Genomic DNA, 25,952 nt, shown 5'->3' on the forward strand with positions numbered 1-25,952 from the left:
ACAGCGGCAGATTGTATGTCAGCCCAACCTGGCCTCCCTTCATAGTTGTCCATAGATGGGCCAGGCTGGACAGTGGGCCAGACCGGACAGCTAGCCCTGCCGGTGCCACAGCAGCCCCTGGTGGGGACTCCTCGGTGGCTGGAGCCTCAGAAGGACCATCGGCCTCCCTCTCCAGACCTCCAAGGAAGGAGTCGGTGGCATTTTGGGTTGTATAAGTAGGGGCATTTCCAGCAGATCAAGGGATGTGATCATTCCCCTCTATTCAGCACTGGTGAGGCCTCATTTGGAGTATTGTGTCCAGCTTTGGGCCCCACACTACAAGAAGGATGTGGATAAATTGGAGAGAGTCAAGCGGAGGGCAACAAAAATGATTAGGGGGCTGGAGCACATGACTTATGAGGAGAGGCTGAGGGAACTGAGATTGTTTAGCCTGCAGAAGAGAAGAATGGGGGGGGATTTGATAGCTGCTTTCAACTACCTGAAAGGGCGTTCCAAAGAGGATGGATCTAGACTTTTCTCAGTGGTAGAAGATGACAGAACAAGGAGTAATGGTCTCAAGTTGCAGAGGGGGAGGTTTAGGTTGGACATTAGGAAAAACTTTTTCACTAGTAGGGTGGTGAAGCACTGGAATGGGTTACCTAGGGAGGTGGTGGAATCTCCTTCCTTAGAGGTTTTTAAGGTCAGGCTTGACAAAGCCCTGGCTGGGATGATTTAGTTGGGTTTGGTCCTGCTTTGAGCAGGGGGTTGGACTAGATGACCTCCTGAGGTCCCTTCCAACCCTGAGATTCTATGATTCTATGGATGTACATCCTCAGCACCATGCCCGGAGACCGACCAGGTGGTGAACCCTCCGGTGCCGGTGGACACCCAAAGTACTGCGCCAGCCTCCTTGCCCTCCCTGGATGAGGTGATTACAGCCCCACCTCCCTCTGTTCTGCAGGACCACCTTAGGGCCCACCAAGAACTCTTAAAAAAAAGGTGGCATCAAGCCTCCACTTCCAAGCAGAGGAGATGGAGGAGCCCTCGGACTCCCTGTTTAATGTGCTGTCCTCGGCACCGGGGAGGGTGGCCTTGCCTCTCCATGAAGGGGTGGCAAAAATTTCAAATGCCCTGTGGCAAACACCAGCCTCATTGGCCCCCATCCCCAAGAGAGCAGAACGCAAGTATTTTGTACCTGCCAGGGGGCATAAATACTTTACATGCCCACCCTGCTCCTAACTCCCTGGGTGGTTGAGTCGGTCAACCACAGGGAGCGGAAGGGCCAGCCAGCCCCTACCCCAAAAAATAAAGATTTGCGTAGGTTGGACTCTTTTGGAAGGAAAATTTATTCGTCCTCAAGCTTCCAGTTATGGGTGGCGAACCACCAGGCTCTCCTGGGCCGGTATGAGTTCAATCTGTGGGGCTCCCTGCCCAACTTCAAGGACGCCCTCCAAGAGCACGACAGGAAGGAGTTCAAAGCGCTGGTAGAGGAGGGTACTGCAGTTGCCAGGGCAACCCTGCAGGCAGCTTCGGATGCAGCGGACATGGCCGCGCAGTCCATGGCCTCAGCAGTGTCCATGAGAAGGGTGTCATGGCTCCTGCTCTCTGGGCTGTCCAGCGAGGTGCAGACCTCCCTCCAGGACCTCCCGTTTGACGGCAAAGCTCTGTTTGCAGAACAAATGGATACAAAGCTGCATGGTCTAAAAGACTCCCGCACGACCCTCCAGACTCTGGGTCTCTATGTTCCGGCTCTGGCTAAACCTAAGTTTAAGCTGCCGCAGCCTCCCGCTCAGGCCACCCACCCAAAATACGAGACTGCTTATAAGAAGTCACGGGACTATAAGAGGCACCCACAGAGGCAGTCTCGCCCTGAGTCCTCCAAGGGCAAGCAGGCGGGAAAAGGCGGTTTTGACGGGACGCCCAGGGACGTCCTGCCAGTTCTCATATGGGATCCACCCCCCAATAAAGCTTCCCTTCTCCAATCGGTTGTGTGCTTTCCTCCTGGAGTGGTCATGGCTGACCTTGGACCGATGGGTCCTCAACAGCATCTCCTGGGGCCACGCCCTCCAGTTTACTTCCTCACGGCCCAACTACCCCCGTCCCTCCTGGGGGACCTCTTGCACGAGGCCCTGCTTGAGCAGGAGGTGGGGTGGCTCCTGGGCCTAGGAGTGGTGGAAGAGGTACCCAGGGAGTTCAAAGGCAATGGGTAGTACTACTGCTATTTCCTTATCCCGAAGGCCAAAGGGGGGCTCAGGACCATCTTGGACCTGTGCCGCCTAAACCAGTACGTGGTGAAGCTCAAGTTCCGCATGGTGTCCCTGGCCTCTATCAACCCCTCCCTGGATCCCATGGACTGGTATGCCACCCTCGATCTGCAGGACATGTACTTCCACATTCATATATTTGAGGGGTACAGACACTTCCTCCATTTCACGGTCCTTCCGTTTGGCCTGTCCACTGCCTCCAGGGTATTCACAAAATGTATGTCGCCCACCTCAGGCGCCGGGGGGTCCAGATCTTTCCCTATCTGGACGACTGGTTGGTCAAGGGCAGCTCCTGTCCATATGCACCACTTTGGGCCTGTTGGTAAACACCAAGTCCACGTTAGTCCTGGTTCAACGCATAAAGTTTATCGGGGCAGTCCTGGATGCTTCGTCGGCCAGAGCCTCCCTCCTACCAGACAGGTACGAGACCCTGAAGGGGCTCATCAACACGGTCACAAGGTTTCTGGTGACAACGGCCAGAGTGTGCCTCCAGCTCTTGGGTCATATGTCGGCATGCACGAATGTGGTCCATCACGCCAGACTCAGGATGAGGCCCCTCCAGCTCTGGTTGGCCTCAGAGTTCTCCCAAGCCCGAAACTGGATGGACAAAGTCCTCATGGTACCCGAACCAGTGATCACCTCCCAACTGTGGTGGTCCTCCCCAAGAAACATGCTCTAAGGGGTCTGTTCAGGGGCAGGGCTCTGTTGCTGGAACTGGTGTCCATCCCAGGTCCGATGGGTTGGGGGCCCATGTGGGGAACGTTCAGACCCGATGTCTGTGGTCAGCTCGGGATCTGATTGAACACACAAACATAAAGGAGCTCAGGGCAGTACGGCTGGTGTGCATGGCCTTCTGCTTGCACCTGGAGGGCTGGGTGGTCAGGGTCCTCATGGACTCATAGACTTTAAGGTCAGAAGGGACCATTATGATCATCTAGTTTGACCTCCTGCACAATGCAGGCCACAGAATCTCACCCACCCACTCCTGTAATGAACCCCTAACCTATGTCTGAGTTATTGAAGTCCTCAAATCGTGGTTTAAAGACCTCCAGGTGAAGAGAATCAGCAAGTGACCTGTGCCCCATGCTGCAGAGGAAGGCGAAAAACCTCCAGGGCCTCTGCCAATCTGCCGTGGAGGAAAATTCCTTCCCAACACCAAATATGGCGATCAGTTAAACCCTGAGCATGTGGGCAAGACTCACCAGCCAGCACCCAGGAAAGAATTCTCTGTAGTAACTCAGATCCCACCCCATCTAACATCCCATCGGGCATATTTACCTGCTAATAATCAAAGATGAATTAATTGTCAAAATTAGGCTATCCCATCATACTATCCCCCCTATAAACTTATCAAGCTTAGTCTTGAAGCCAGATATGTCTTTTGCCCCCACGACTCCCCTTGGAAGGCTGTTCCAGAACTTCACTCCTCTAATGGTTAGAAACCTTTGTCTAATTTCAAGTCTAAACTTCCTAGTGTCCAGTTTATATCCATTTGTTCTTGTGTCCACATTGGTACTAAGCTTAAATAATTCCTCTCCCTCCCTGATATTTATTCCTCTGATATATTTATAAAGAGCAATCATATCTCCCCTCAGCCTTCTTTTGGTTAGGCTAAACAAGCCAAGCTCTTTGAGTCTCCTTTCATAAGACAACACAGCCTCGATGTTCTACATCAACAGGCAAGGCAAGGCAAGGCCTTATCCTCTGCCGCGAAGCCCTCAGGCTGTGTATGGCCCATGACATCTCCCTACAGGCCTTCCATCTGCCGGGCGCCCAGATCGCGTGGGCGGATCACTTGAGCGGGGACATCTCCTCTCAGCACGAGTGGTCTCTCCACCCAGAGGTGGTGCACAGGCTTTTCCAAGTGTGGGAAACTCCCCAGGTGGACCTGTTCATGAGTTGGCAGAACCGTCGCTGTCCCCGGTTCTGCTCGGGGCTGGGGGGGCTCTATCTCGGATGTCTTCCTCCTGTCTTGGTCAGGCCAGTTTCTCTACGCCTTTTCCCGCATTCCTGCTTATCGGCAAGGTCCTGGAAAAGTTAAAGACGGACAAGGCCCAGGTCCTTCTGATTGCCCCGGCATGGTCCAGACAGCATTGGTAGGGGACCCGATGGGCCTGGCGGTCACCCCGCCGTGGCCATTGCCGTCCCGCCCGGACCTGCTCTCCCAGGACCAGGGCTGCCTCCTCCATCCCAACTTAGTGGCACTCCACCTCACGATGTGGCTGCTCAATAGGGAGGAAAAGACATGCTCTGAAAGGGTTCAGCGTGTCCTCCTAGAAAGCAGGAGGCCCTCCACATGCCGAGCCTACTTAGCAAAGTGGTCTTGGTTTTCCAGATGTGCGGACAAGCGGGGCATTTCCCCGGTGGCAGTCCCGATCCAGCTTATCCTGGACTACCTCCTTCATCTTAGAGCCCACAGCCTCGCGCCCTTGTTAGTCAAGGTGCACCGGACGGCCATATTGGCCTTCCATCCGCCGGTGTTGGGCCACACTGTATTCTCCCATGCTATGACTGGCTGATTCCTTAAGGGTTTGGATTGTCTCTTCCCGCATGTTAGGCCCCCAGTCCCGCAGTGGGACCTAAACTTGGTGTTGGCCCATCTTATAAGGCCCCCATTTGAGCCACTAGCCACATGCTCCTGGTCACACCTCTCATGGAAGGTGGCCTTCCTGGTTGCGATCACATTGGCTAGGCGGGTCTCGGAGCTCAGAGCCCTGACCTCTGAGCCCCCATACATGGTGTTTCATAAGGATAAGGTTCAGCTCCGCCCACATCCCTCGTTCCTCCCAAAGGTGGTCTCTGCCTATCACATGGGTCAGGACATCTTTCTGCCAGTCCTCTGCCCCAAGCTCCATGCATCTAGTGAGGAGCACCACCACCACCAAACACTGGCTTTCTAGCTGGAGCGGACTAAGCCATTCAGAAAGTCCACACAACTGTTTGTTGCCTCGGCCGAGCGCATGAAAGGTCGGATGATCTCTCCACTCAGCGGCTCTCCAACTGGATCACCTTGTGCATCCGTACCTGTTATGTCCTGGCGGGAATCCCTTTGCCACCAATTGTGAAGGCACACTCGACTCAGGCGTAGGCCTCGTCGGCTGCCTTTTTGGCCCACATCCCCATTCAGGACATTTGTAGGGCTGCCACGTGGTCTTCAGTTCACACGTTCACCTCACACTATGCAATCGTCTCCTAGACCAGGGCGGAGGTTTAGCTCAGTGGTTTGAGCATTGGCCTGCTAAACCCAGGGTTGTGAGTTCAATCCTTGAGGGGGCCATTTAGGGAACTGGGGTAAAATTCTGTCTGGGGATTGGTCCTGCTTTGAGCAGGGAGTTGGATTAGATGATGTCCTGAGGTCCCTTCCAACCCTAATATTCTCTGATTCCATGACACTGGGTTTGGCAGAGCTGTGCCAAGAATTTGTGAACTCCTACCCACCTCCAACAGATATAGCTTGGAATCACCTATTGTGGAATACACATGAGCAATCACTCGAAAAAGAAAAGACAGTTACTGTTTCCATAACTGGTGATGCCCTGCCAGGCTATCCACCAGGTGGTCATATGGCTGGGAAGCATCCACCCGTATGGGCTTCTTATTCCAGTTCTATGAGCCACAGAGATTCAGACAGGTCTCCATTCCAGGAGGGTATCCAACATTTTAGCTTACAATGGGGACTTTAATGTCTTTTTTTTCTAAAGAGATCTCATTCTCTTTCTCCTGCCAGCTTCGTTTAAATGCAAGGGAGTCAAAAGTGATTTACCACATGGATACCTTTCACACTTGCGTGGAAAGACTCAAGACAACTAAGCCACAATTTTTGCATAATTTTGCTGAGACTTATGAACAACATATCTGTTTCTATTATGCTGCTAAATTAAAAAACATTTTGTGTTACTGGTCCAACAATTAACCAAATATTGGTCCTACAGTATGCTGCTCTGGCGTGGAAGTGGGTGTCTGGTGCAATCATGAAAAATTCCCTTTGAATATATATTTGGTTTCAGATAAATTGTTGTATTGTGTTCTTATGGGGGCGGGGGGAGAACAGAAAAAGAGCACAAGGAATTACAAATCAGTAGGGGTGGCAGTCCCTGTTTATGATCCATTTAGAACTGAAACAGGATGACAGTTCAGGAATGAGGTGCATCTGGGAACTGTGTGGTGGAACTTCCAGATCACTTGCTTGTTTAATATTATCCTTAACTAGTACCTGTGACTTCTTCAATTACAAGCATTAAAATTCACCTAAAAAGTATCTCAGGAGACTAAGCTCTTTGGGGCAGGGACCATCTTTCTCATTTGTTTGTGCAGTGTATGGCCAAATGTGGCCCTGGGCCCATGACTGGGAATCCTAAATTGCCACAATGCAAACAGGTACAAAGACCCTAACTATAACCACTGTGCTACGTGATTCATCACATCACTGAAATCTCCATACTCCTTCAAGGCCCAAGGCAGGTGAATTAAACAGCAAGATCAGCATGTCTATGAACGAGTTCCCCAATTAGATTGGTAAGTGTAAAAGCGTGAACAACATTATTTTATTAAACTTTCAAGGAAACAGGCCGTTAAAGAATACACACTGAAGAAATGCTGAACAGTAGCAGAAAAACCAATAGCAGTAACTATTCAAGTCACTAAAAATGCATGGGAGAGATCATTTATGGATTAAGAAGCAGAGGGGAGGGGGCAAAGGGGAGGGGACTAAGGGAAGGAAGATTTGAACATAAAGAACTATGGCCAAGCAATAACATTTGGTCAGGAAATCAAATCAGTGGATTATTCCGGCTAGATTATCTACCCTGCTGTGATGCAGGAAGTAACCCTAAGTGAGTGTATGATAAGACAGTTCCTTTTCCGTAACTGGTGTTCTTCAAGATGTGTTGCTCATGTCTGTTCCACAACAGGTGTGTGTGCTTGCCACGTGCACTAGTGCCGGGAGTTTTTCCCCTAGCAGTACCAGTAGGGGAGTGCCCTAGCAACCCATGGAGTGGCGCCTCCATGGTGCAGTACAAGGGGTGCTGCGCACTCCCCCCACCCTCAGTTCCTTCTTGCCAGACAACTCCAACAGAGGGGAAGAAAGGTGGGATGTGGAATAGACATGAGCAACACATCTCGAAGAACATAAGGTTCTTGTGCATAACTATTCATACTGAGACTCCCATGTGCCCTTCTCAGCTTTATTCTTCTAGATCACTTTTGCTTAGTGATGTGAGTTTTCTTTGCTCTCTGTGGATAGGATGGTTCCATTTCTGGTTAGAAACCTGAATTTTGGCCATTTTTATTCACGGAGAAGCTATAGGAGCACCAAAATCCCTTCGCTGCTCAGCCAGTGAAGATATTGGGGCCCTTCTTGAAGATGGATTGGAAGGATGCAGTGACACAGTTCCAGCTTCTCTTACAGTAGCAGTTATCAACTTGCAGAGGGGGTTCTAGTATCACCAGTTACCACCCAGTTTCTCTCTGATCATCTCCCAAAAATGGTTAGAAGGTGGTGAAGCATTTTTGTTTGTGCATAGAGTACTCCGTTTCTTAATCATGGTCAATTTAATTCTGGGCTTGAATGTAGCCCTGGCTGGTTGGGTTTCTGGTGATGGAAGAAAGCAAAGCGTCTGATTCTCCTGCATCTATCAGCTCTCTTTTCAACTATTGGCCATGAAGTGTTACTGCTAAATTGGAGACCCTGGCACGGATACAGCTGCTCTCAGCTGGTTCAGTTTCTTCACTTTCATGTGACCTGGAGTGTTGTGTTGGATAACTGTTCAGCTGCACTGTTTGCTCTCGTGAGGTCCCACAAGGTTCTATATTGTCACGCACCCTATTTATGTGAATGTGGAGATAGTGAAGAACTGAGATTTCTTGTGAATGGTTTGGTTTGGCTCGATTTCCGTTTTGTTAGACTTAGCTAGTGCATTTGATTGGCTTGTCCAGCATCCTGCTAGGATCAAGGTTTTGATTAGGGTAAGTTGGCAGTGATTCAATCTGGAAGAGTTGGGTTGTGCTATAGGGGAACCATCTGGAAGAAATAGCAAGGTTGATATTTGCTTTCTTTGTTATAGGAAATCTGTTCTCTTATTACTGTTTTGCAAACTTGGTGTCCTCTTGGATCTCCAACTATTTCCAGGTGCCCAGGTACCAACAGTGGGTAAAGCACCTTTTAATTAACACAAAGGTGGTGATATCTTAGTCAGTGACCTTCTCTCAGCAATCTAGGCCATTGTCATAATAGGATTACTGCATGTGGGGCAACACCTAAAGATGGTGCAGAATGCCACAGACTGTTAGTTGAGGGGTATTTCTTGAAGAGAGAATCATAGAAAAATAGAATATCAGGGTTGGAAGGGACCTCAGGAGGTCATCTAGACCATTCCCCTGCTCAAAGCAGGACCAACCCCAACTAAATCATCCCAGCCCAGGGCTTTGTCAAGCCTGACCTTAAAAACCTCTAAGGAAGGAGATTCCGCCACCTCCCTAGGTAACCCATTCCAGTGCTTCACCACCCTCCTAGTGAAAAAGTTTTTCCTAATATCAAACCTAAACCTCCCCCACTGCAACTTGAGACCATTGCTCCTTGTTCTGTCATCAGGTACCACTGAGAACAGTCTAGATCCATCCTCTTTGGAACCCCCTTTCAGGTAGTTGAAAGCAGCTATCAAATCCCCCCTCATTCTTCTCTTCTGCAGACTAAACAATCCCAGTTTCCTCAGCCTTTCCTCCTAATCATGTGTTCCAGCCCCCTAATCATTTTTGTTGCCCTCCGCTAGACTCTTTCCAATTTTTCCACATCCTTCTTGTAGTGTGGGGCCCAAAACTGGACACAGTACTCCAAATGAGGCCTCACCAATGCCGAATAGAGGGGAATGATCACATCCCTCGATCTGCTGGCAATGCCCCTACTTATATAGCCCAAAATGCTGTTAGCTTTCTTGGCAACAAGAGCACACTGTTGACTCATATCCAGCTTCTCGTCCACTGTAACCCCTAGGTCCTTTTCTGCCGAACTGCTGCCTAGCCAGTCAGTCCCTAGTCTGTAGCAGTGCATGGGATTCTTCCATCCTAAGTGCAGGACTCTGCACTTGTCCTTCTTGAACCTCATCATATTTCTTTTGGCCCAATCCTCTAATTTGTCTAGGTCTCTCTGTATCCTATCCCTACACTCCAGCATATCTACCACTCCGCACAGTTTAGTGTCCTCTGCAAACTTGTTGCGAGTGCAATCTACGCCACCCTCCAGATCATTAATGAAGATATTGAACAGAACTGGCCTCAGGACCGACCCTTGGGGCACTCCACTTGATACCAGCTGCCAACTAGACATGGAGCCATTGATCACCACCTGTTGAGCCTGACGATCTAGCCAGCTTTCTATCCACCTTATAGTCCATTCATCCAGCCCATACTACTTTAACTTGCCGGCAAGAATACTGTGGGAGACCATATCTAAAGCTTTGCTAAAGTCAAGGAAAACCTTCACTGTTTTCCCCTCATCCACAGAGCCAGTTACCTCATCCTAGAAGGCAGTTAGGTTAGTCAGGCATGACTTGCCCTTGGTGAATCCATGCTGACTGTTCCTGATCACTTTCCTCTCCTCTAAGTGCATCAGAATTGATTCCTTGAGGATTTGCTCCATGATTTTTCCGGGGACTGAGGTGAGGCTGACTGGCCTGTATTTCTCCAGATCCTTCTCCTTCCCTTTTTTAAAGATGGGCACTACATTAGCCTTTTTCCAGTCATCTGGGACCTCCCCCGATTGCCATGAGTTTTCAAAGATAATGCCAATGGCTCTGCAATCACATCTGCTAACTCTTTTAGCACCCTCGGATGTAGCGCATCCGTCCCCATGGACTTGTGCTCGTCCAGCTTTTCTAAATAGTCCTGAACCACTTCTTTCTCCACAGAGGGCTGGTCACCTCCTCCCCATACTGTGCTGCCCAGTGCAGTAGTCTGGGAGCTGACCTTGTTCGTGAAGACGGAGGCAAAAAAAGCATTGAGTACATGAGCTTTTTCCACATCCTCCGTCACTAGGTTGCCTCCCTCATTCAGTAAGGGGCCCACACTTTCCTTGACCACCTTCTTGTTGGTAACATACCTGAAGGAACCCTTCTTGTTACTCTTAACATCCCTTGCTAGCTGCAACTCCAAGTGTGATTTGGCCCTCCTGATTTCACTCCTGCATGCCTGAGCAACATTTTTATACTCCTCCCTGGTCATTTGTCCAATCTTCCACTTCTTGTAAGCTTCTTTTTTGTGTTTAAGATCAGCAAGGATTTCACTGTTAAGCCAAGCTGGTTGCCTGACATATTTACTATTCTTTCTACACATCAGGATGGTTTGTTTCTGCACCCTCAATAAGGATTCTTTTAAAGTACAGCCAGCTCTCCTGGATTCCTTTCTCCTTCATGTTATTTTCCTAGGGGATCCTGCCTATCAGTTCCCTGAAGGAGCCAAAGTCTGCTTTTCTGAAGTCCAGGGTCCGTATTCTGTTGCTCTCCTTTCTTCCTTGTGTCAGGATCCTGAACTCGACCATCTCATGGTCACTGCCTCCCAGGTTCCCATCCACTTTTGCTTCCCCTACTAATTCTTCCCTGTTTGTGAGCAGCAGGTCAAGAAGAGCTCTGCCCCTAGTTGGTTCCTCCAGCACTTGCACCAGGAAATTATCCCCTACACTTTCCAAAAACTTCCTGGATTGTCTGTGCCCTGCTGTATTGCTCTCCCAGCAGATATTGGGGTGATTGAAGTCCCCCATGAGAACCAGGGCCTGTGATCTAGTAACTTCTGTTAGTTGCCAGAAGAAAACCTCGTCCCCTTGGTCTGGTGGTCTATAGCAGACTCCTGCCACGACATCACCCTTGTTGCGCACACTTCTAAACTTAATCCAGAGACTCTCAGGGTTTTCTGCAGTTCATACTGGAGCTCTGAGCAGTCATACTGCTCTCTTACATACAGTGCAACTCCTCCACCTTTTCTGCCCTGCCTGTCCTTCCTGAACAGTTTATATCCATCCATGACAGTACTCCAGTCATGTGATTTATCCCACCAGGTCTCTGTTGTTCTAATCACATCATAATTCTTTGACTGTTCCAGGACTTCCAGTTCTCCCTGCTTATCTCCCAGGTTTTGTTGCATTTGTGTATAGGCACTTAAGATAACTTGCTGATACGTCCTGCTTTCTCAGTATGAGGCAGGAGTCCTCCCTTCTTGTGCTCTCCTGCTCGTGCTTCCTCCCAGCATCCCACTTCCCCACTTACCTCAGGGCTTTGGTCTCCTTCCCCCAGTGAACCTAGTTTAAAGCTCTCCTCACTAGGCTAGCCACCCTGCTTGTGAAGATGCTCTTCCCTCTCTTTAAGTGGAGCACTCCTTGGAACACCATCCCATGGTCAAATCTAAAGCCCTCTCTCTGACACCACCTCCGTAGCCGTTCATTTTCCTTGCACAGGGAGGATGGACGAGAACACCACTTGCGCTTCAAACTCCTTTATTCTTCTTTCCAGAGCCACGTAGTCTGCAGTGATCCGCTCAAGGTCATTCTTGGCAGTATCATTGGTGCCCATGTGAAGAAGCAGGAACGGGTAGTGGTTCGAGGGCTTGATGAGTCTCAGCAGTCTCTTCGTCACAGCGTGAATCCTAGCTCCTGGCAAGCAGCACACTTCTTGGTTTTCCCGGTCAGGACGGCAGATAGATGACTCAGTCCCCCTGAGAAGGGAGTTCCTGACCACCACCACGTGCCTCCTTCTTTTGGGAGCGGTGGTCATGGAACCCCCATCCCTAGGACAGTTCATCTCATGTCTTCCAATTGGTGGGGTCTTGTTCTGCTCCCTTCCTTCAGGTGTCGTCTAGTCCACTCTCTGCATTAGTACCTGTGGAGAGAACATGAAAATGGTTGTTCACCTGTATCTGCATTGCTGGTACATGGACGCTCCTCTTTCTTCTTCTGGAGGTCACATGCTGCCAGATTTCTTCACTGTCCTTCTGTCCCCGCTGCGCAGCCTGCTCTGATTCTTCAGAATGTCCTGGTCCACCACTAGGGAGCTATGGTAATAAAAATAAAAAATTAAACTAGTGCAGGTCATGGGGCACTAGCTTTGTAATAGCTTCCTGGTGCAACTTAACTCATTGTCTTTAACCTAGAAAGCCTTAGTTGCATTAGGGTCTGGTGGAGATAATTCTCTCTTGGTGTGATACTGTGGAGATCAGAGGCACTTGAGCTAAGTGCTCTCTGTGCAACTCTGAGGGCAGAGAAGAGGAACCATTTTGGTGAGAATTTGACCTTTGGGTCACATTGCAAGGTTTGCTTGCTCTTCCTGTTTTTTTCCCCTAGGAAGAAGGGTCACAGGTGGATGATGGGAAAGGCTTTGGTTTTCGACAGGGTAACCTGCAGGGGAGGCTTGGTTTTGGGTACTGGGCCTTAGTTGTATTTTAAATGTGGACATGTGCTCAGAGTAGTGGGTGGGCACTCTTTAAAATCTGAATGAAGAACAGTGCAGACTGAAGCAAAAGAAAAGCCATCTACTTTATAGACTGAACCTTTTTCTTTGAGCTCCTTCTGTGCAGGGGATGTGTATAGAAAAGGAATAATTCAAACATCTGAAAGTTTAAACTTAACATTTTAGAGGTGTGCAGGTCCAGTGGTTATGGCCCTAGCCTGGGTCTTGAGCGATCTGGATTCATTTCCTCCTTTGCCTTTGACACTCAGTGTCTCAGTTCCCCATTTGTAAAACTGAGGTTGTATTGCTGCTTTACCTCTCAAGGGTGTTGTGAGGATGAATACATTAAAGACTGAGGTGCTTAAATAGTACCGTGATGGCAGGATAGGGGGCAGCCAAGCACCTAGGAAATTGTTTTCCTGACACTTCTGAGGACTTGAGGAGAATAGTTACCTGCTCGTTCACTCGTTTCTAATGCAACATGGCTAACCTGGGATCAGGGAGCTTAAGAAAGTTTGATTGGTTGCACAGTGCTCTGAAACAGAGAAATAACATTTCTTCCCTGTTCCCAAGCCAGGAGTTACATTTAGAAATACCCTATTTCTGCCTCGACTCCAATCCTCAAATGTAAATGAGCAAAACTGAAGTTCAGATTGTAAAAGTGATTTTGTACAGTGTGTTGAATTGTGTTCCGAAATAAATGAAGTGACTGCTGAATAATACCTGTAAACCAATTTAAAATCTGTCTTAGCCCATTGTAGAGCATCTCTCTACTGCACAGGTATGCCCCAAGAGTGCAAGAAGTAGAAATCATATTCTTGGTATTTTTGCAATTTGGCAAATAAAGTGTAGAGATGTCCCCTTAGCTGGTAATGCTGACTGTAGCCACACACACACTCTACTGCTATAGCCACATAGCAGTTTGCATGTTGGTTTATGAGAGGCCTTGGAAATTTTTTTCTCTGGGTCTTGCTTCAACGGTTTACCACACAGTAGGCAAGTCAGCAAATATCTTGTGTCTAATGTAGAAATCATTAAATTACCCTAAAGAAATATGTTTGATTTCCTGACAATACCATGTAGGAGGGATGGTAGCACTTGAATACAATGAAGGATGAGACAGTGTCTTACTAATGACATGGATGGTTCATGTGGCTGGGGCACTGGCTTTAGGAAAATCTGTTTTGGAAATGGTTGCCATAGGTAGTGCTGCATTCCTGGCACCCTTTTACCTGAAGCCAACTGAAAATTGTTGGCAGGCTCCAGAGGGATTATTACCCAGTCCCTTGCGGTAATGCAAGGCCTTGATTGGGGTGGCACGTGAGGGGAGAGGGAGAGTACAACAGGAATGTGGAAAGCACTACTGGGAAAGTGTGTATGAGGTGGGAATCCTTAATTCCATTCTAGTTTCTTGTAGGCATATTCGGTGAACTAATGGCCTGTTTAGTTGAAGGGGCAGGGCGGTTGAACTTTAGAAGGAGGAACTTTTTTGTCTCTGAGATGTTTTTTAGATGAAATGTGATAACAGTTATTGTCACTGATCCAAGACAGCCTCCAGGGCATTTTAAGCTCTGATATTGAGTGTACGTGCTGGAATAGACCAAAAGTTTTGCTGTGAAGAAAGCAGGATGCTGCAAAAGCACTTCTGGTGTTCATTACAAGAACTGTCTGCACAACAAACTCTGCTGCCTAAATTGGGATGTTGAGACGTTCTGCCCAAACAGAAGAAATATTTGAGTACAATAGCTTTACGTATGGGGGACGACTTTAAAAATTAACAGTTTACATCAATACAGATTGGCTTCTGTACTTGGCAGCCAGATATTTAAATACTTCACAATTTTCAGCCAATCCAAAAAGTCTTGCTAGTGTAAGTCTATCTTGGCCTATCTCAGCCTTGGTCTTCAAAGTTAAAAAAAAAATAATAATAATAAATCTCCCAACATGTGTGGAGCACATTTAGTCTTACTACAAAATACTCTCCTGTTCTGTGAGCCACTCCATTAGGTGCTGGTAGCAGTAGAGCAGTTGTTGATTTTACTGGGGATCATAAAATTACCTTTTTCCCCTGGAGTACCAGGGCAATATTGGCAAGTCAGCTAACAGTGACTAGTCATGTAACCATATGAGTTATTCTTCAAGCTTTTATAGTCATGCCTCTTCCAGTATTTGAAAGTCTCTTGGGGCCTGATTCAGGAGAGAAGAGGATCATACTGACTTTTCTCCTGCCCATTTCATTTCTGAGGGCGTGTAATTTTTCACAGCTCTGTTGTAAACTGAGTTGGCTATATTAGGTTCATATTCGTGTTGTGTTCTAACAAGATCTGAAAGATTAGAGCACATGTCCTGCTTCTAACATTAATAGCAGTGTCTCTTCTGTTCACAGGAATGCCCAAAATGCCATGTGACCATTGAAAAAGATGGAGGCTGCAATCACATGGTCTGTCGGAACCAGAACTGTAAAGCAGAGTTCTGCTGGGTATGTCTTGGCCCTTGGGAGCCACATGGATCTGCCTGGTAGGTTTAGTACCTTAAACTGGCGAAAGGACAGGGCAACTGTATTGCCAACATTCTACCTGTTTTAACTTCAGCCCATGAATTCAGTCTTTGTCTTTTTTCAGGTACAACTGTAATCGCTACAATGAGGATGATGCAAAGGCAGCAAGAGATGCACAGGAGGTGAGTACATAACTCTTGGTGGGGATTGAAAGAACCTCTAGTTTTGAGGAACAATTTCTTTTGAGTTCTGTAAACCTTTAAATACTGTATATTGTCACTTCTTGTTAAAATACACAAATAGTGAATGAAGGTTGACAGTTAACCTCCAGGAACTGGATGAGCCAAAGTCCAAAAGACATTTAAATGTGATCATAACGATGAAATCTTCCTTTTGAGATAAGGTCAATGTACAATGTCCTCAGAACATTTTAAACTATGTGCTATTTGTTGCCTGCTGGTTTGTTGATTGCAGGCATCACATTCACTGAGATGTTCTTGAAGGCAGGCTCACTGAATTGCAGCTGGGTTAAGCATTGTAGTGTGAATATGGGTAATGCAACCAGGAGGACTCTCTCAAACGGAGGGATTGCACCCTGTGTACTGCAGATTGCAGCAATTCATTTCACCCACTTTGGCTAAGTATTCCTATAGCTGGTAACTAGCTTATTTCCTGAAACACCCTCTACTACAAATGGCTGTAACATGTACTGAAGTATATTATAAGCCGTCGTCTTCACATCATATTTATTCTGTACATGTAATTAGTACCTCAGCTAATCTGCTGGTGAAAAGAAAATTAGGATGCTTTTGATTCATGCCTGTACTATTAATCAGTGATGCATTTCTCCATACTAAATATATTGCACCTCTTTCCCATACTCTGAGATCAGGTTTTTCCTTGATATAATGTAAATATCGGTATTGTGAAACTATTTAATATTTCATCTCTAGGTGCTAATCTGAAAATGTAATTTAAAAAATTTTTGGCTGTACAATCAGTCTTGGTCATAAGTATTATTTCTTACAACCACATTGTAGTAACCTATAAGCAGCACTTAACTTGGAAGGGTGTAAATCAGTAATTCTAATTAGGATATTAATTTCCTTTGTGGGTTGGACTCAGAGGTTGCAGTCAGGATCAGGCCCTTGTGTGCAGCACTGTACACATACTGGAATGAAATGACCCCACAGTGGATCACTTCCTGTTTTTGTTAAATTCCTGAAAACAATTGTTGAATGTTCATAAGGAGATGATTTTGACATCCCAGTGGTCTATCGAGCATCTAACAACTGTACAGAAGATGTGGGTTTACTTTGAGTCTAACAGCATGGAATGGCAGGGATTAGCAGTGATGCTGAGACAGAAGAGATTAATCACCATTCTGGTCTGGTTGGGGTTTTGAGTGACAATCTTATTTTCCACTTAGAGGCAGTAGTGGCCCCAAAGGAGCTATGGTTGAAATGGGGGCACAGATCTTCAGGTATCCAACAGGAACCAGAGGGCCTCCTTTAAAATAAATAAATAAATAAATATTCTTCCTTAGATTTTGTTTTTTGGGTGCCAGCATGCACACAGTCCTGTGCTTCATCTACAGGTAACTGGCTTTGTAAGGAGATGCATGCTAACTAAGGTCTTGTGACAAAGACGTATGTCTACTTGTCAAGTGCCATTTAAAGGGTATGTAATACCAGATGACCTGTAACAAGTGATCAAAACAGATGAGTTGTAACAACCCCTCTGATAAAGTTGCGTAAATCTTCCCATTATCAAAACTTCTCTGGCAGTTTTTGTGACCTGCTATAACGTCTGTTTGGTTTGCAGCAGGGATTTGAAATCTGCCAGGGGGATGGCCCTGTGGTCAGAGGAGAGCCTTTTGCTGCCTGGCAAAAATCCATTAAGGGATTGGATAAAATGAGCTTTGAAGGGATAGTAAGTTGTTTAGGGCCAACCCTGGCTGGCTAGCCTGCCTTTCTTGTGTCTTTAATGCTGTAGGGACAAGGTGGATGCCTGTTTAATATTTAATGCTGAACAAAATTACCACTCCTGGTTTCCACTCCCCACATTTTCTTGTGGTCACACGTGCATACAACAAAACCTCTGGATAGGGGACACACCACTGCTCTTCCTTCTGCTGCTGACATGGCCTCTTCCTTGTCGATCTCAATATTTTTTACTTAAGGCATGAATTCTGACTGCCTTCCCTCTCCCATAACTAGATGGGAGTGGGAGGCCCCAAACTTCTGTTGTAACCTGGGTCCAGAAGAATTGTCACTGCACGTGCGTGCACACTCTCTCATGATTTGATTTCCCCCACTTTCTGAAACTCGGGGTGGGTCATGATCTAGAAAAGGTTGAGAATCACTGACTTAAATGAAGATGCACTTGACTGGTGAGGTTCTAGAGTTACCTTCCTTGCTGACTGTTGGTGTTAATTTTGTACCTTTCACAAACTTTATTAAGAGCAAAGCCTTATACTCCCCTGAGATTACACAAGGTCACTTCTGGCAGAACTGGGAAGAGACCCGCTATCTCCTACATAGTGGAACATAGTCTCACTTGCTTAGCCGTACAGCCTCTCAGAATCTGCCATATCTGCACGTGGCTGTGCTGTCTGTAAAATGGGGAAGCTCTTGCATATATAACCCACTGCCTTCAATGTGGTGCTCGTCCTTCAGTGGCTGTTCCACAGAGGAGGATAACCTACTCCTGCTGACAGCTACTGAAGTTGCTCTATTAGCTCAGGTGCAGAAGGTCCAGAGTTCAAACCTTGCTGATAATTGGGTTGGGGTGTTAGTTGCGCAAAATGGAATGTTTTTTTTCTTTTTAAAAACCTACAAAATTACATACAAAAATCTACATTGGATTATTAAAGAAAAACCTAGCACTCAGCAGTTAGTAAATGCCAGAATTAAACCTGCTATTGTGCATATGCACTAACACATTCCTCCATGCTTTCCTCTCCTCTCCAAATAGGAACCGTGCCTTGGTCAGTGCTTGGCATGACAACCCATGTGTGCATGTGTACTGTAAATGGATTGTGTTTTAGAAGTGTGGTTTAATTATTCTTCTAAATGTCATGGGTTGGGATTTCCTCCTGAAGTGCTAACGCCCTCTGTGTGACTTGATTTTCCCCAGAGGGTATGGACCTGCTTACTCAGAGCTGCACAATGTCTGGGTGTGTTTCAGTGGTGCCCTGGTCCCATCTGAGCCTGACCTTTTGAAAGGTGCAAAAACATCTACCGAATGGAAACTCTCTGGTCTGTTGGTCACAGCTGGATTCCTTCATACTATTTGTTCTCTCCTGGTTTTCAGCCATTACTTTGTTGTAACTATTTATTTTCTTTTCCCTAATGGGAATTAACACAGCGATCCAGAGCAGCCCTGCAGAGGTACCTGTTCTACTGCAACCGCTATATGAACCACATGCAGAGCCTGCGCTTTGAGCACAAACTCTATGCTCAGGTGAAGCAGAAAATGGAGGAGATGCAGCAGCACAACATGTCGTGGATCGAAGTGCAGTTCCTGAAGAAAGCAGTTGACGTCCTCTGCCAGTGTCGTGCCACACTCATGTACACTTATGTCTTTGCCTTCTACCTCAAAAAGAATAATCAGTCCATTATCTTTGAGGTAGGGAAAACACATTTGTACTCCTTACTTCCAGCAAGCAACACTACTGGGTACCATGGGGGGACGTGATCCATGGAAAGGAGTTACTCAGAGGCCATACAAATGTGGGTTTAGTGAGTATTCTTGAGTGCTGGTGAGACTGTGTAATAATCAGAGGTCATCTAGGATCACATGAAGCATTCCCTGCTGAGGAAAGGGGAAAGTAAATTAAACTGGCACTGTAAATCATTGTCTAACTGCTGTCTCATGCTATAAAATAATCACTGTATTATGAGACCTACAAAAAGCAAGTTTTAGGTTTGATCTGTTGAAAGTGTCACCTAGATCTTAGCTTTAACATTGTTTATCTATCCAATATTGCTTGGTTTCAGGGCAGTAGCAGTAGAATAGTGTTCAAAAGCTAAAACAGTCCCTGAGTGTATGCTACATAGATAGAAGCAGAGGTGGCTGTTAACTTAAAATCATTCACCATTATTCATGCAGGACCTAAGCAAAATGGTGTATGACCTACAGTCTGTGGAAGGAGCATAGAGTAACAGACTAATATTAAAAGCTGTGCTTTGTCATTGATTATGGACGCACCAGCAAAGACGTTGTTAGTGTTAAGCGGAATTAGATGTACAAAGGATAGGAGGGGAAAGGATTCTGCTTGCCCTACAGGAAAAACCAAACCGGGAAACAAGCATTATGTTAAAAAAACATAAAGGAAATTTTTGGTTGAATTGTGAAATGAATTCTCCTTTTCAGCTCTGATCTGTAGAGGGGTACACTCTGAAGTGTTATCCAACATAATCGTCCCCACTTGCTTCTCATTTAGGTTAGGATTTCTAGTTGATTTGAGGAAATGTCTGCAAAAAACTGGCCCGTCTTTGTCTTTACAGAATAACCAAGCAGACTTAGAGAATGCTACGGAGGTGCTTTCTGGGTATCTGGAGCGAGATATATCCCAAGATTCGCTGCAAGACATAAAGCAGAAAGTACAAGATAAGTACAGGTATACTTTGAAATGAGTGTATGTCATATATTGCACAGACCCTGACATCATCCCTCCGTAGGTCACTTTTGATATGGTAGGTAAGAGCCTGTGGAGAGTGCACGTGTAACAGCCAGGCTGAAAGTTTCTTCCGGACTTTATCCCTTCCGAGAGTCTCACTCATTGTTGGCCTTCTGCCCTGTTTCTTGATCAGATCTCTGACCAGTCAGCTAAATGCAGCAGCAGCAGCAGGCTGATCTCTAGCGCACACAAACCAAACAAGCATTAGCAATGCTGGATTCCTAGTGAAGATAGGCTGCCAGCACAGTTTACAGCATGGTCATCTAGCCCTCTTGGGAGCAAGTTGAACTGATGTGGTGTTGGAGGGAAGCCCACAGCAGGACTCTCAGCACTATTAATTCCTCTTCTGCTGAGTAGTAGTGGGAAACTTTCAAAGTGTCCCTTGTGTAGATAAGGCTCCTCTGTAAAGTGTGGTTGCCTTTGGACCATGCAGTTGCTGCAAGGAAGGAGATTCTGAAAAAGACCAAGGAAGGTTCATGTGTAGTGAAGGGAGAGGGATGAGTTGGTTTAATGTTGTTTTCCAATAATTTTGCCCTGGGATGAGTCAACCAAAATGGTTTTGTAGTTGGGCAGCTAGACTCCATTGCATCTTTGCCCTCCCTGGCTGTAAGCTAACCAATGAATAGGCTATAGTGAGAGAAGAGAAACATGCAAGAAAAGGGGGAGAGTCATGTACTCCCTCACCACTGCCTCTTAGAGAGATGGAGCTTAGAGGGCACATATCCCACTGCTCCTGAAAGTCCTTGAGGAAGTGCTCCTACAATATGGAAAAATAAAAGCTATAAATGTAAATGGGTCACAGTACTATGGGCTTCTCTTCTGAGGCAAGAGGCCAGAGTTACTAAATGTCTGTTAAAGCAGCAAAGAATCCTGTGGCACCTTATAGACTAACAGACGTTTTGCAGCATGAGCTTTCGTGGGTGAATACCCACTTCGTTGGATGCAAGTCTGTTATGTCTAGCAGGAAAAGCAAACCACTGCACAAGTAAAATGAGCTCTACTGACTGGAAGTTTCCCTTGTGAATATAAACACTAATGATTGTATGATAAGAGGTACAACCCACTCTTATAGTGGCTGGCAGCACTACCAGAATGGAACATTTCCATTAGACTCTGGTTTTGAGGAGTTTGTAACTTGCTCATTTTAACTGGCATTAGGCTGTTATTTTGGCTCTGATGCAGTTGCTCTTAAAATTTGTTAATTCTGTTATCAACTATCCAAAACAGACAAATTAAGACTAAAAATGGTCCGAATTGCCTGAAAACACAGCATCCAAACCCACCTTTATATTTCTGAGGAGACCGTGTGGCCTTCCAAGCATGTGCAGGTCCTTGATTAACCAGATACTACCTTAATCACACAGCTTTAAAGAATTCTTTGGGGAGTTCCAGTGAACATCCACCTTGTTCATTCAGCTCTAACTGTTTTTGGCCTATCAGCTTGTGATGCCCATGACATTTCTGGAAAACAGGAGTTCGAAAAAGCTAGCAAAATAACTGAAGATTGGAAAGCAATTACTGTGCATGTTCCATTTATCACGTGTTCCATGAAATCAATGGGTCTTTGTGCTATGATTTACCTTCCAACAGCTGATACCAGTGGGAAGAACTAGAATAGGTTCATTCAAATAAATCTATCAGCTGGATCAGATGCTGAGTGTTAAGGCAAGACAATTCTGAGTGCTTCCACTCTGTGGCTTTCCCTCTTGTTCCTAGATATGGTAGCATATGTAATCAAGGATTGTTGGCTGTTTGAAGATTCCTGCAATAGACATACAGAGACAACTTTTTTTTTTTCTCTGCTTCACCATCAGGGAAATCATCATGTTTTGAATGTATGCAGATTGGAGAGGCTTTTTGAACATAGTGGGCAAACTTTTCAGACACATGCAGTGGTGATTCCTAGGGCAGATCCTTGGTCCTTGGCTAACCAGCCATTGCTTTGTCTTTGTTGCTTCCATCTTTACTGTTTTGGAGGTGAACAAAATTGGACCCAGTCCCTTTGTGTTATATTGGCTTTTCTCGTCTGTCATCATAACGTGGTCCAATGGCTAGGGCACGAGGCTGAGAGACAGCAGAACTTGGTTTCTGTTTCCAGCTCTGCCACTAACCTGTGCTGTGTGGTAGGTATGTTGTAGGTATTACTTCCTTCTCTGCAGATCAAACCACTATATTACTCATGTTTGATGTGTACCTCACAGACATCTTGATTGACTCCTAGGACTTGTCAAAGCATGACAGTCACTTGTGTACAGTGGCTAGAACAGCATACATGCAATTCCTAACCTGCATCTCAATGTGCTCTCCCCCTTTGCTGCAGATACTGCGAGAGTCGACGAAGGGTTTTGTTGCAGCATGTGCATGAAGGCTATGAGAAGGATCTGTGGGAGTACATTGAGGACTGAGACTGGCCCTGCATAAAATGAACTCTGAAAACTTTACCATCTAGAGTGCTCATGCAATTAAAACAAAACACACACAAAAAGAGGCACTACGCCTATTACACCGCTGGGTCTGTAGTACCGGGATTCTGTTTTTCTAACAGAAAATTTAAGTAAATTATATTGTAATAAAAAAGGTAGATAAACCATTGTACAACAGTATTCTAGGCGGCCAATAAGAGTGTGACAGACGCACTAAAAAAACCCTCCAACTTTAACTTGTAACGTAGCTTCATTCTCCAAGCCGACTCCTTTTTTCTTTTCTTTTTTTCCTGTGTGTAGTACAGATGAAATTTAAACCAGTTTCTCGACACCGCTTTTCATGTCCAAACCAGCCATTTTGATGTACTTCAGTAAGGGGTTCTCCCTCTCCCTCCTCCTCTCATACACCCAAGGTCATGAATGAATGTTGATTGGCTCATTGTAAAGATGATTCTCGGGGAGGGGAGGAGGGGGGTACACAGCAAGGAAAAAACTTTGTATATGACTTTTAAAACAAAAAGAGGACAACACAGTATTTTTCAAAATTGTATATAGCGCATATGCATGGACAAAGAGCAAGCGTGGCACGTGTTTGCATAATGTTTAATTACAAAAAAATATTTATTCTTTAAAAATCTTCAAGATTATGTCTATTTGCTGTGCATTTTCTTTGCTTTTTTTAAGCCCTGGGATTGGGGTGGGGGAAGTGTGTGCTGGTGTAGTGACTCTTTTGCAGGTTTTTACCTGAGAAGTTTTCTCCTCTTCCTGCATCTTTGATTCCTTGGCCTCCATGGTTTGTGTGTCCATTGCTGGCAACGGAACCACCCCTTCAAATTTCCAGCTCCTAATGCAAACTGATTAACTTGGTGTGCGTTTCATTAGAGATGAATGTATATTGTGATGCAGGATGCTTTGTCTTTTTCACCCAGAATGTCACCACAATCAAACCTAGCCATTCCCATGCACCAAGGACATGCGCTCTGAACCTGGCTGATGTTCAAATCTATAGGAAGTGTGTTAGGAATTTTTCTTTTGATGGAGGAAAAGGGGGATTCTCTCTTACACCACTTCTCAAAGAGCATTGAAAGAATTCAACTGTGGATCTCTTCTCCCTCCCCCTTTAGCTATCAAATGGAACATTCCTTGCTGTTTTTAAGTTTCACTTACATTATTACAAATCGTGACGTTGAAAAGGAAGATGGTGGAATTGTCTGTTTGTTTTGGGCTCAGTTATTGGGCAAACTGTCCTGGCAAGTATTAAACACTCCATCTAGTGCAGTAGCAATTGAAATCATTGGGATTTTTTTTCATTTAAAAGGGGGTAAGAACTAATGAGTTTTAGCTACTGAGTCCATTTTTATTATTTCTGTAACGAGCTATGTTAAAGTACACACTTGGTGGTGGTTTTATTAAATTTACTTCTGTATAGGAATCCCTTCTGTGGTATTTTTCACCAGGCCAGTGTCCTAAAAGCTTGCTGATAACCTACCAAGTTAAGGGGGAAGGAATAAAGAAGGGTAGCTGAGGCAGTCTGCCGAGGTCCCTAATATGAAACACCAGTTTCTGCTGAAGTAGTCTTAGCCATTTTCTTCAGCTCTCTTGCACCTGGAGGGGATGCTGCTAAATGCTGACATCTACAGAAAGTTAGCTTTGCAATTCCACTCCTGCTGTGCATCAGCTTCCACTGAAAGGGCTTGTTTTCCTCAAGCCCTCTTTCAGAATGACCATATGCACCCTCACAACTTGTGTTCTGTGCACTTTTCTTTAGAAGGCTGCTGTGAGAGAAATTAATCTGAGGGTTTATATCTGTGTGTATATAGTAAAGAGCTCTGTTCTGACAGGCTGGGCACACCACAAAAGGACATCATCTGGCCTCAATTCTCATTAAAACTGCTCTATTGTTGCAGCTGTCTGCCACCCAAACTTTACTGATTGGCTCTTGAAAACATCAGGCCCAAAATGTATATTTCAGGTTAAAAATATAAATCAAAATGCTTCCTAAAATAACATCTCCACCTGGAGTCAACTGAGGGGCACAGCTAGCTGTGCTTTGTGGGTGGATGGGAGTCCCCTGAAATGAAATGTTCCTCAGCTGTTTAAATCTCCAGTGGTCAGGTTTTATCCTATTTGCTTACTGTCCCATCACCTGAGAATTGAAACCCAATGTACACATAGGAACTTCAGCTCCTAAAGATTAAGGGATATATTGTGTTCTTAAATCTTGATCTCTGTAGACCTCATTTAAGACAACTTATTAAAACCATCATCTCCCATGTAGTGTTTAAGTTCTGCATAGGCTGTCACTGTTCACCTACTTGCTGACCCTTTATCACAGCTTTCAATACTCTAATTCTCCATATTTATTGAAAATTATCTTTTTCAGTAATGCGGGCTGGGCAGAGTCCCTTGCCCAGTCTGAGACTGTTTGATAATTCACATCAGCTGGCAGGCCCTTTCCTTTTTTTAAGGGCAAATATACTGCTACCTTGATATAACACAAATTTGGATATAACGTGGTAAAGCAGTGCTGGGGGGGGGCTGTGCACTCCGGTGGATCAAAGCAAGTTCAATATAACATGGTTTCACCTATAACGTGGTAAAATTCTTTGGCTCCCAAGGACAGCGTTATATCGAGGTAGAGGTGTATTTGCAATTAGAATGTATGGACTGGATGCTTGACAGCAGCAATATGCAAAATAGTGAATGGGCCTCAATAACTTACACTGGGCTAACTTTATGACAGGGTCCTACCAACAGAAAGCAGAATAGCAACACTATTAGCTTGCCTTCAGACCCCTAAATCCCTTGTAACTCACTGCTGCTCTGGTGGTTTCTATACTATCTGGATCAATGACTGTTTTTAATTAAGTTTTAGTACAACCACTGTATTAGACGTTGAGTGATGTAGAGCCACCTCCACAAAACACACACACACACACTCTATCTTAACTGAGCTTTCAGCTGACAGGGCCCTATTAAGCACTGGGGGATGGTGAGACAATCAGATTGGTGGCTTGATTGATCTTAACCTCCAATTTTCCATAGAGAGAGCACCTCATGCTATGGAAATAACTCTTCTTAGGCAATTTCATTGTAACTGCTGGACTGTTCCATGTTAAGGTTACAGAGGAGGAGAGAGCATTCCTAATGCTAATAAACTTTTATTTTGTTATTTCATTAGTTATTTTTGTGTTTGTCATAAATTCCTCAGGTGCCCTGAAGGTACCTTGAGTGGTGTAGGTAGGGTGCCCTATTCATGGTTTGTCTACTGAATGACACACCTCTATCTAAAATAGTGACCCTGACATCATAGTATATATGTATCTGGATTTTTTCTTATTAAAGTGTCCACTCAGATTCTGATGTCAGTCCCATGGCTGAGTTGTCCAGGACAATGACGTTTCTTAACATCCATATATTATAAACATACTGCCAAGCACTACCAGTGACAGAGATGGTGGCAGCCCATAAAAGTAGTAGTGCCGGTCTCCTTGAAACCTGCACATGGGGAAAGAGGCATGTGTGTGTCAGCGCTGGGTGGCTACTTCCAACAGTTAGAGCAAAACAGGGACAAATTGCATTGTCATTCTAGAAATGGGCCTTTATAGCCTCCAGTAGTCTTATCAGATTCACCTTCCTGATGACTAATGTTTGACATCTGACTACAAAGAGCCAAGG

General features: G+C 45.6%; 1 protein-coding gene across 3 annotated transcripts in view; it reads left to right on the top strand.

The window, feature by feature from the left end:
• ARIH1 (ariadne RBR E3 ubiquitin protein ligase 1) overlaps positions 1-25,193 on the top strand; it is a 130,127-nt gene extending 104,934 nt beyond the window's left edge. Inside the window, exons 10-15 of one of the 3 annotated variants that reach the window (XM_039492224.1) lie at positions 15,057-15,187; positions 15,292-15,349; positions 16,992-17,099; positions 18,525-18,797; positions 19,679-19,791; positions 22,172-25,193. In XM_039492224.1, coding sequence (XP_039348158.1) covers positions 15,057-15,187; positions 15,292-15,349; positions 16,992-17,099; positions 18,525-18,797; positions 19,679-19,791; positions 22,172-22,256 — 768 coding nt within the window. In that variant the 3' untranslated portion in view covers positions 22,257-25,193. The remainder of the gene's footprint in view (positions 1-15,056; positions 15,188-15,291; positions 15,350-16,991; positions 17,100-18,524; positions 18,798-19,678; positions 19,792-22,171) is intronic. The other 2 variants (XM_039492226.1, XM_039492227.1) reach the window with 2 other exon arrangements.
• The last annotated feature ends 759 nt before the right edge of the window (positions 25,194-25,952 follow it).

This window comes from Mauremys reevesii, linkage group 10 (genome assembly GCF_016161935.1).
Source record: "Mauremys reevesii isolate NIE-2019 linkage group 10, ASM1616193v1, whole genome shotgun sequence".
NCBI lineage: Eukaryota > Metazoa > Chordata > Testudines > Geoemydidae > Mauremys > Mauremys reevesii.